The sequence below is a fragment of the Phyllostomus hastatus genome, unplaced genomic scaffold (genome assembly GCF_019186645.2).
Source record: "Phyllostomus hastatus isolate PE091 unplaced genomic scaffold, TTU_PhHast_1.1 phas_contig_148, whole genome shotgun sequence".
Lineage (NCBI taxonomy): Eukaryota > Metazoa > Chordata > Mammalia > Chiroptera > Phyllostomidae > Phyllostomus > Phyllostomus hastatus.
In genome coordinates, this window is record NW_025333607.1 from 6,069,792 (window position 1) to 6,081,460 (window position 11,669).

The 11,669-nt window shown below is 45.2% G+C and overlaps 1 protein-coding gene across 2 annotated transcripts in view; it reads left to right on the forward strand.

The window, feature by feature from the left end:
- Positions 1–5,803, forward strand: part of EGLN1 (egl-9 family hypoxia inducible factor 1) — a 45,562-nt gene extending 39,759 nt beyond the window's left edge. Inside the window, exons 3-5 of one of the 2 annotated variants that reach the window (XM_045860991.1) lie at positions 622–758; positions 3,684–3,751; positions 5,030–5,803. In XM_045860991.1, the coding sequence (XP_045716947.1) occupies positions 622–758; positions 3,684–3,751; positions 5,030–5,094 (270 nt within the window). In that variant the 3' untranslated portion in view covers positions 5,095–5,803. The remainder of the gene's footprint in view (positions 1–621; positions 759–3,683; positions 3,752–5,029) is intronic. The other variant, XM_045861010.1, reaches the window with a different exon arrangement.
- The last annotated feature ends 5,866 nt before the right edge of the window (positions 5,804–11,669 follow it).

The window sequence follows — 11,669 nt, forward strand, 5'->3', positions numbered from 1 at the left end:
GATTTGTGGCTGTCCTGTTCATTATCTGTTGAACTTTACAATGTGCTAAACTGCTTTATTTGACATACTTAACCATAGAACAGGCACACCTCAGAGAGACTGCTGTTTGGGTCCAGACCACCGCAACAAAGCCAATATTGCAATAAAGCAACTGTCACAGTAGAGGAATTCATAATCCTTTTGTTGGCAGAAGGTCTTGCAATTTGTAAAAAAACACTACATCTGGGAAGCACAGTACAATGAGGTGTGCCTGTAATTTACTCAAGATGATTTGAAATGTAAACATTTGAAGAGCAGGTTAAGCAGATCATTAGCATACATAAATAGGAAGTATTTGCTAACTTAAAACCTGGAAGTTGAAGCACTTTAAGGCTTTTGGAGTCAGATAATATTCGTCTGTTTCATCAAGTATATATAAGATCCCTAAAACAGGAAATGATTTTTTTTCCTTGTATCAGTGCATATACTTGGAATCGCAACTCACCCTCAGACCTTGTGGACTGAAATGTATCTGAACAATCCAGTTAAGGATTTTGATTTACTGTAATGGGCTCTTCCCCCGTTAAATTTAACTTGTAGCATTCTTGGTTACTCATACTTAGATATTGACTCTTTTCCTAGGTAAGTGGAGGTATACTTCGAATTTTCCCAGAAGGCAAAGCCCAGTTTGCTGACATTGAACCTAAATTTGATAGACTGCTGTTTTTCTGGTCTGACCGTCGCAACCCTCATGAAGTACAACCAGCATATGCTACAAGGTAGTGTTCCTTTTAAGAAACCATTGGTAAAGATTGTGGCAGGACAGAAGAGATACATAAGATAAATTTAAGTTTTCAGTTACTTGTATCATAATGCTGCCATCATAACGTTTCATTTGAATAGTTTTGTAACATTTATTCACACTTGGTACTCAGTGTGACTTTCTTTGCGTAGCCACTCCGTGTTTGGGGTAAAACTGGAAGCGTGGGCCCTTCATCTTTCCAACCTCCTCTTCCTTTTGTTCATCTGGTAACTGCTGTCCATCCTGTGGTTTTATGAGAGTAGTCGGCCCTTGACCAGTGTGTAGATGAGGGTGTGCCAGACCCCGTGCAGTCAAAAATCTGTGTGTAATTTTTGACCCATCCAAAAAAACGTAACTTCTAATAGCCCACTGTTGACCAGAAGCCTTACTGATAACATAGTCAATCAACACATTTTATATGTTTTTATATATATGTATATTTATACTGTTACAATAAAGTAAGCTAGACAAAAGAAAATGTTATTCAGAACATCGTAAGAAAGAAAATATTACAGTATTTTTTGAAAAACTGCGTGTAAGTGGACCCATGCAGTTCAAACTGTTGTTGTTCAAGGGGCAGCTACTCACTTGGAATAGAAAGAAGAGCTGGAGAAGAAAAAGGGCAGCTCTTTAAAAGGGGCGGGGAAGCTGGCGTAGTAAAATGACACAGAGGACACAAGCAAGAGGTAACCAGGGAGGAGAAGTGAAGAGAAACAAGAGTGGAGGAAAGGAAAGGTTCTCATGCATGGGAGTTAAGGTTAGAAAAATAACCCTTTAGCTTCGATAATGGCATCTTTTTCTATATTATACTTTTTACAAGATTTAATATTCTAAACCTATTATGTTTAATGTATTCCTTAAATTATTTTACCATTCACTGTGACTCAGTTAAAATGTTAAGACTTAAAATGGAAGGTGTTACAGACATCGTTGTAAAAATAAATGTTTGTAGAAAAAGCAGTGTGTATTAAAGATCTGCTTTTCATTATTGAAAGGACTTTGAACATCACGATAGTGAGTTTCTGGCACGCATTTGCTTAGAACTAGTGACAAGAGGCACACCCTCAGACGCTGGGAGAAGAGTTGGCTTTTAATAATCATGTGAGAGACAGGCCGGCCTTTGATGAGGTTCAGATTCCAAAGACTGTGTTGTCATCTCTCCCTTGTACTTATTCTTGTCGGCCATGTTGCCTTTAGCCCTGATTCATACGATGAAGAGCAGGCCGAATAGTTTGTGGCTAGAGATCACTAAGAGGCCAAGAATGGAAACTGAGGGTCCTGGCACATCCCTGACATGCTGCCCGCCTCTCCTCGCAGCACCCCTGTGCCCAGCTCTGCCCCTGCTCCTCCTTCCGAGCCCTTTCTGACCTAGCAACGTTTCACAGACCCTCCTTTTCGTGGAGTATGCTCTGGTTGTGTCCTTTGTAGATAATTAGGTAACAGACATTTTTAGGCAGTAACTAAATGCCAGACGGTATTGGGGGTAAGTGCCGCAGGAGTTAGGAGGAGGGAGACGGCGGCGTGAATTGCGCTAGATGGGTCCGGTGCCCGGTGCCCAGCAGGAGGGGGAAGTCAGCGGGACCTAGAGCGCCAGGAAGCAGGGAGGACAGACTTGGTGGTAAAGCCCTGGGGGGAAGGGTGAGGCCGGCCCAGTTCCAGTGCAGCCGGGGATGCGGATGCGAGGAGGGTTGTTCAGCGGGTCAGTGGGAGATAAGGAGGGAACAGCAGAATGACATGTAATAGTTTACAGTTATTTTCTGGTAGGGACTTAGGGCTAGAGAGGGGAGTTGACCCAGATATTTAGAACTCTGATTACTAAGTAACTAAAAGTTTGGGGCATGGGCAAAAGAAATGTAAAATCATATATCTGTGCCCTTTTCCCATTGCCAAGGCCCCTTGGAAAAATAGAAGAGTCTAGATGGCAAGAAAGGTGTTGGAAAGAGCAGAACCTGGAAGTCAGGAGGCTGGACTGTGACCTCAGCTCTGCCACTCACCCACTGAGTGATGATCAGTGGGCCTCAGTTTCCCCAGTTGTCCAGACTCTGACTCTACTTGCCTCTGAGTCTTTACTTCAAATATTGTACGTGATTTAGCTCTGCCACACTTCCTGGCTCTTCATTTCACTGTGTTGCTTTCCCCCCAGTGAATACTGGCCAGAACCTGCAAGACACTTTAATTGCTTTTTTTCTGCTACGGAATTATCGTAGCATGCTTTCACTCCCTGTAGCGTGTGTGCCAAGAGGTGTAACTGTGCTTTGTGGTATTTAATAAACCAGAGATTCCTCGCTTATTTGTGGAATGATATATTCCAAATAAGTGAAATATTCAGAAAGGCGAAGTTTAGCTAAACTTTATGTCTAAACCGAGTATAAGTGTTTCAGTAAAAATCCTAAAAATATTCTTAGCAAAATTTAACTCTTGATGACTCGAGGTTATACAACTGTAACCGTGCACTGGGATTCTTCGCTGTGACGTCATGCTGTCCTGAAAGCTGTGGGGACTGTTTGCCCTCCCTGTCTCTGAAAAGCACCAGGCCTCAAGTCCCTTTCTCTTCCTCTCCTTTCGGAGCTCATGCTGTGGGTAGGGCCGCAGCCATTCTCTTGCCTTCGTAGTGTCTGTTTCTGGCCTGCTGCGAGCTGACAAGGCAGATGGAGCAGGTTATTAGGCATTGAGAAAGTCGTGAAAACGCACCGGCTTTGCAGAGTCAACTCGAGCTCCTGGTTCTCTGCTGCACTGGGAGCACTGAGGTTGCTGGATAAGTGGGTTGTGACTCCTCGTTTATCCTCCTGTGACATTCCGATTGAGCCTTTGTTTTGACATTACACATTTTATAGACCATTGCAAAGCATATCACCTTTTCCCCCCAGTGATCATTCTTACCCTATTCTAAATTTTCTTTTAGGTACGCAATAACTGTTTGGTATTTTGATGCAGATGAGAGAGCACGAGCTAAAGTAAAATATCAAACAGGTAAACAGCATTTGGGGCCAGGGTACATTGGAAGGACATTGCCCACAGTCCTTGTACTTTTGTCAAACTCCTTAACTCCCTTAGAAGAGGGCTTCTCTTAAGTTCTCTTCATTGTTAACTTTAACCAAGAAAAGAAAATTATTCGAAGATAGGAAGGTTTGAGGCAAAGAAGTCTGAGGAAATTATTCTGATACAAGCTGAGATTCCCTGTGATTATCCTTTTCGGTCACAGGCTGCTCAGCTGTGGAGAGCTGCCGTCTGGCTTCCCCTCAATCTCCCCTTAGAAGGAAGTTAAAATCTTTCCCTTTTTAAATGTCCACGCTCTAAGCAGGGGTGTCCAGCCTTTTAGAGTCTCTGGGCCACACTGGAAGAAGAAAAGTTGTCTTGGGCCACACGTTAAATACATTGTGACATGTAATCACCAAACAATACTCATCATGTTTTAAGTAAATTTACGATTTTGTGTTGGGCCACATTCATAGAAATCCTGGGCCTCACGTGGCCCACGGGCTGCAGGTTAGACACCCTTAGAGCACTCAGGTCTTTCACATTGAATGTGGACATGAAGAAAATTGATACAAAGGAGATGAATGGAAATGACAGAGTTAGTAAATCAGATGGGCGTGTAAAGTCCTTAGCTGCCAGCGGTGGCCACAGGTCGACACACTTGTACTAAGCCTGAGGTCCTTCAGTAAGCCGACCCTGCACCCCCCGTAGGGGCTGTCTCCTGGAGCAGCGGGTCTTAGTTTTCCATCGGATGGACCCCTCACCTGTCTTTTCTTTAACCTTACCGTGTATCTCCCACAGTCTGGTCGAGGTTCACGTTACTGAGAACTGGCTGTATTGTCACAAGCCATTGATAATCCCAGATCAGCCTTTTATAAAACTGAAAACCGGATGTTCATACGGTTTTTATGTATTTTTAAAAGTCATTATTTTTGGCAGAAGCCTAGTAGTGTGCTTTTAGTGATGCCGAACACACTACTATTTTATAGCAATTCAAATTACTTTTCCAGTAAAAAAATGAAATCACTATCTCTGTGCTGAGAATGTGTTTCCCCTTTGAAGGTTTACTGGCTCCGAGTAACGTACTCATCGTAGTACAGTGCCAAGGGTAGCTTTCGGAAGCGCAGGGGTGATAGTTCGCACATGATGTCTGTTTGCCAAGTGAAACCTTGTGCATACTGTAAGGAACTCAGTGGGAAGCAGTAACAGAAGCTCTCTGGTGCTTGATGAATGAATTTTTGTTGTTTTTTTTTTTGTTTGTTTACCTTGCAGGTGAGAAAGGTGTGAGGGTTGAACTAAATAAGCCTTCTGATTCAGTCAGTAAAGACGTCTTATAGAGACACTTGGATCCAGCAACACCACTTCACCTGCAACAAGTGTTGACGCTGTGTGTTAACTTGTGACTGCACATAAACGGGATAAAGAGAAATAGACAACCATTTGGCATTTTCATAAGGAAACAGAAACAACGTTTTTGTGTTGCATCGGGAAGAAGACTTGACTGTGTGGCTTTGTACTGCATGAGTGACTCCGAACCTGTGATTGCTGTGGGAAGAACATAAGCTGTCAGCCGAACACGGTATTTACACCTGGACATGAACTAAGTGCCCGGCAGAGTGGTTTCATTCTCACATTTGGCCAGACCTGTCATCTAGCTGAGTTCGTTTCATCTCTCCCTTTTTTATATAGTCAAGTTTGAATTTGAAGTAATTTTTGTATGATCAGGTACAATCTATCAAAACTTAATTGAGAAAAAAATTACAGTATTATTCCCCAAAGTAGCATCAATCTATTTTTGTAAACCTCTTCGTACTATTAAATTTTGCCCTAAAAGACCGCTTATGATGATTGTTGCCAGTGACTAATGATTACTTTAATTTTCTTTTTACCCGAAAGAAGGAGCACTTTAATTACCAGCTGAAAAACCGGATTGTTCTGTAGTCTTGTCTTACACTAATTCGAACTCTTAAAAATTGCTGCTGTTGTTTTTTTGGCATTGTTAATAATGAAACATAACAGTAAAACTATACCACTTACTACCAGTAACTCTTAGTTTCGAATGTTTTGTAAGAAAAAATACACAGTAAGAAAAATAGAACTTTATATTTTAAGTTAAATTCAAAATAAAAAACCTACAGTGACTGGCACTAGATGAACTTGAGGTTATCTTCAGCATCAGGTTCCGGAGATAAAGGGCTTCCTTCAGCTTTCCGGCGTGTCCTACACAATTGTAGAAGGCTGCGCCCCCATTGCCGAGACTTGCCCTGGCTTCCCAGCGGTGGGTCGCACGTCCAGTGTTGCCGTTCCGTTTCCTACTCCCGTGACCCCTCCGATCCGCAGGTCGGCACCTTGCTCCCGTTGGGCAGCATCAAGGGGAGACCAGGTGCATCGAGACGGACCCGTGCAACCACCAACTCAGTCTGGTGACCCCCCCAGGCCGCTGCTGAGGCGTTCTGCACACGCGATGCTGGCCTCTCTACCACCGCTACTCAGAGGTGCAAGTTTAGCTGGGAAAAACAAATGAAGCGAAAGCAAGATGATTTAATTTTTACGTTTTGTGAGTTTTCTTTTTTACTTTTCAGAAAAAAAAAAGGGAATGTTACAAAATGACACAAGGCCCCCCAGACTCGGTTACTTGCTGTCCGAGTCGGGACGGAGGTCACAGACTTCAGTGTCCTCGGCAGAGCGCACAGGGCGGTGCCCGTGTTCCGCGGGCTTCTGGGTGGGATGCCCACTTCCGCTCGCTGTCTCTGTCCTTGATCTTTGCCAAAATAATGTGAGTGTACAGAAATACTTCTGTATATTTCAACTACGGCAGTTTTAGCATTTGTATAGTTTGTATGCAATTAGAGACCTTTTCTATGGAAAGCTCAGTAATTTTTATTAAAAGATTGATATTGTTCATGTAAAACATGAAAAAAATTGTTTAGTGAAACTGACAGTGTGGACGGAGGGTGGCGTTAGCCTTCAGTATTGCAATCTCACTTAGCAGAACTTGCAGGAGAAAACTAGAGGTAATGTCGTTTTTCCTTGCCCGTGTTGTGTTTTGTTCCCCGTCCTCTCCCCGTTCCAGACAGTCCAGCCCAGCATCCCCACAGTAAGTGCCTCCGCCCGCTGCCTGGGAGCGTGAGCTCTCTGCTGCCAGGCCCGCAGTGCCGTGCGCTGCGTTCAGCCCCACTCCAAGGCACTGTCATTTTGAAACCGGGCACAAGTGGTACCGTGTGGACGGGAGGTTTGTCTGGGTGCCGAGGTGCACAGCAGCAGCCGGCCCAGCTGGGGGCCCCCATGTCGTTCAGTTGTCCGTTCTGCTGTGTGGGCTGTGCTGCTGGACAGGTCTGTGTTTCTCTAGTTTTGGAAGGGTTTGTGTAATCTCTTGGAGATCGTTGTGAAAGGGTCAAGAAGTCAGGATAGCCGTTTCTTTAATATCCATTTAAAATCTGTTCATTTCATGTTTGTCGGACTGTTAACTTGCCACCAAGCAGGGCTCTCATTTAAAACAAAATTTAAAATTATTTGTGGCCTATGTGTGTTTAATCCTGGTTAAAGATAAAGCTTCTAATGCTGTTTTTATTCAACACATTAACCAGCTGTAAAACACGGACCTTTTATAAACAGCAGGCAAAGAATTTCAGGATTCATATGCAGACTATAAAGTCATGTAATTTGAAAAGCAGTGTTTCATTATGAAAGAGCTCTCCAGTTGCTTGTAAAGCTAATCTGATTAAAACGATGTACAAATGTTCTTGAAAAACTTATGGTTGTTATGTTCATCTCTTTTTTTGTTTTTTTTAATCCTTTATCGTATGGGCCTTTCCGTCAGATATTGTGCTTTTCTGTCACACGTCTCTGCCTAGTCCAGAATGTTTCCACGGATTTCTGTAAATGCCAACAAGGGGAGGGTCGCGAACATGGGAGTCCAGTGGTGTGAGGGACATCCTGGGGGTGGTTGGACCGCCCTTGTAGTTCAGGAGTTCTGTGTTTGGGTTCTCAGCATTTGGATTCTGTCCCTTTTAGGGTTTTAAAAATTACTCTAACACCCATGCTTTTGAGCCAGATCTGTCACCCGTCTGCTGCAGAAAGGACGGGGGCATCAGACGTTTATCTCTAATTGTCACTGGTGTCCTATTGCATATACAAGAAAGTTAATTTGTGTGGTCACAGACTAAAACATATGCGCTCTTATAATGTGAGATGAAGGTGCATGTTCATTTATCTCGTATTTAAATATTTTTTTAGTGCGGTGTTCTAGGTATTTTCCAGCCTGAGGGCATTTGGAAATTAGTACTGAAATACAGTTGGGTGAGTTAAAGGCGAGGGCAGATGAGTGAGAGGTAGAGACGAATTCAGTTCGGCAGGTGGTGAAAACAGCAAGTCTGTCTACTCCCGGCTCAACCAGCCACCTGAATGCGTGGCCCCGGGGCCTTCTTCATCTGAAAGGAAGTGCAGTGGCTCCCGACTTGCGGAGCTGTGTGCGGCCTAAGTGGAGGGCAGGTGCACGCAGTCCAGGGACCAGGGCTGCGCCCCAGCCACGGACAGCAGCAACGCACATTCACGCCCTGTAGACGCGCCCAGTCTCCACTGCTCCAGGAGTAGCTTTTTGGACATCAGAGGTCAGGGATACATTTGCTTTTGTTTTGTTTTGGGTTTTTTTTTAAGATTTTATTTATTTATTTTTAGACAGAGGAAAAGAGAAAGAGGGAGAGAAACATCAGTGTGTGGTTGCCTCTTGTGGGCCCCCCACTGGGGACCTGGCCCACAACCCAGGCGTGTGCCCTGACTGGGAATCGAACCGGTGACCCTTTGTTTCCCAGGCCAGCACTCAGTCCACGCCAGCCAGGGCTGCTTTGGTTTCAATGTGGATTCTTTTCATGATTAACTGAAGTACGGCAAAGTTCAAGGGCGTCCCATGGGGAAAGGGCGTGGCCTTGTGACCTGGAAGGCTTTCATAACTAGAGAACGCGATAGCAACTTCACGACACAGGGAGAGCCCTCACAGCTGCAGGAGGCTGACGCTCCCCTTTCCCCTGGACATTGCGGCTCTGAGCAGGGTGTGTCGTAAAGGTTATTGGGAAAGGTCTCCTTCGCATGGAGATGAAGACTTTTTTGCCAGAATTATTGATACTTCTACGGTGTTCTATAAAGTACGCGTCCATGTTTCTCAGAGCACACAAAATAAGCACAGCCAACTGTATCTCCATTTATAATTAAAACAGGATCAGAGAAGTGGCTTTAAAAAAAAAACACAGACCGCCTCACCAGTTTGCACGTCATCCTTGCACAGAGGCCATGCTAACATCTGTCATCCCAAGGTTAGCCTGTACGCTGCCGCCGAAGTGATTCTGCAGGGCTTTGCCCCGTTCTAAATAGTGTCATCACATCCCTGCCCGTTGACTGGCCCGTGTTTGGCCCTGTCTCTGGCTCACCCCCGACGCGGAAGGTGAGCCTGTGGGTCTCTTTCCAGGCCTCTCCCTCCATCCCGACCACACGTGCACGAGCATCCGCCACATCCCCTGACCTTCCTTTCGTAATTAGGTTGTGACTTGGGTTAACACCCAGTTCGTCAGCAGACTGTGTATGAAGGTCGAAGCTGGAACAAGAGTAAAAACCCACGATGACTTCATTTCCACAGTTTACGTTTCCCTGAATATTTCGAGTCTTCACCTGATTCCTTGTGGCCTCTAACCTGCGGCTTTGTGGAGTGATTGCCTTTTGTGCCGGCTGCACAGCTGTCTTCCTTAGATCCCCGTCTCCACTGTTCTGGGGACCCCTTCACCGCCCTGAGCTGGATCTTGTGTTTCCTGGATCCGCACTTCCTCTTCCTTGGTTCACTTCCTCAGTCTGGTGAAGCGTGATGCCCTTCGGCACTTTCTGTGAACGAGCGCGTGGGTGGTGAGTTCTCGAGACCGATGTCTTTGTTCTACTCTGAGTTTCAAATGAATTTGCGAACGGTTTGCCTTCAGAATGTTGAAGGCCTTGCCTTGCTGCTCCTAGGTTCCAGTGTGGATGCTCAGAAATCTGAAGCCATTCCTACTCCTGATTCTCCATTTGTCACCTGCTTGTTCCCTGTGGGCACGCACAGGTGCTCTCTGTCCCCAGGGCTCTGGAGCCTTCGATTGTGCTTTGGCGTGTGCAGCCAGCGTGCTAGGCACGTGGACCGTAAGCTTGTGTGCCCTACATTTGGGGGCGTTTTCTTAAATTATTATATCATCTCTCCTCCATGCTCTGCCCTTTCTGCAACATCCGCTGGTCGGAATGGGTTGCAGCTCTTCTGGTTACTGTGTGTCTGTGTCCTTTATTTTGGAGACATCAGTTTTTCGGTTCGCCCAGTGGGGGTTTCATGTTTGCTAATAGGTTTTTCATGCAAGAGCTCTTTATGATCTCTAAATTTTAATTTAAAAGTGTATACAGCATCCTGCTCCACTTAATGGATACAGTATTTAACCTTTCTGTTTTACTTTTTGTCTTCACGTTGGATGTTTTCCTCACATGTCTGGTAATTCTTGCTTGTGTGTTCGTATTTAAGGGGAGGTCCTTGGGCCCTTACCGGTTTCCCAGTAAATATTGGCAGCTGCCTAAATGGGAATCTCTTTCGTGAAAGTCTCCCCAACACCACATGGACAGGAACAAACCCATCTTTCGCCTGTGCCTGCAGCATAGTGGGGACACAGAAAAAAGTTCAAGAGAAGTATGCGTCTGAAGCTTATTGCCGGACCAGACCTGCGGTGAAGGCAGAATCGGGGAAACCACAGTGAAGGGGCGAAGGCCTGGGGGGCCCAGCGGTGGCAGTACAGGGGGTGGAGGGACACACTGATGAATCTGACACCGGTGTATCGGGAAGAGAAAGTTGGAAAGTTCATGAGACCGCAGGGGGCCTGCTGGGGAAGTACCATCTCAGAGAGGGGACGATGTCTCCTGAATGGAAAGAAATAGGACAGATGCACTCCAGCCCCTCCCACGCCGCCAAGAAAAGTGTGGTCTCAGAAACTGTACTTCACTGCCCCAACAGAAGAGAACACCTCTGGAGTCACCAACCCCAGAAGCCGCACATCCCTGTCCTTGCGTACGTAGAACCAGCTGCACATCCAAGTCAAAGAAAAGGATGTCCTTCAGATGAGCAGAGAAAGGAAGACATCTGTAAACACTGCGCTAAGAAGGAAACGGTGAGAATCAGTTACAGCTCAGGAAAATCCTCTCGTCAACCACAGGCAGAGGAGAACTGGAACAAGACCCAGTCTGGATTAAATGTCTCGAACAGAATTTGGCAGAAATACAAATTAATACCTGAAATTATTAGAAACTCAGAATCTCCGCAAAAGATGGACTAAAAAAAAACAACCCTCCCCCCAAACCCTCAGGAAGCTGTGATGCAAAAGTTCATGTAACTCAGCAAAGAAATAGAAAAAGACAAAATTATCTTAAATTAGCATTAAATTATAAGGTACCCAAGAAAGAATAGATTCGACTGAAAATAAACGAAGGGCATTAAAAGGGATGAAAGCAGCCAAGGGTTCAAAGCAGAGTTAGGGAGAGGGGACGCCCACCTGCACTGCGTGGAGCTTACACAGTGCGGCGGCACTACACAGTGCTGAGGACGGGCCCTCGGCAGAGGCACACCCATGTGGGTGACCCGGGCGTCAGGAAGCTGGACCTCGTTTTCTCGTGGATCCTGTGGAGGCGGCTGTTTGCATATCTGGTGTCAATGCAATTGAACGAGTAAGTGTGGGTGTGTCTTTACAAATGAGTTACTGAAAACCAATTATGGATGTGTCTATATTTATGTATGGAATTACTTTAAATGTATACAAATACATAAAGGAATTTGGTGAGGGATCTTGTATAAAAAATACCCTCCCTGTTGCTTTACTGTGGATGTAGATTCCGATAGACTGTTGGCCTTGGAACGATGCAGGGG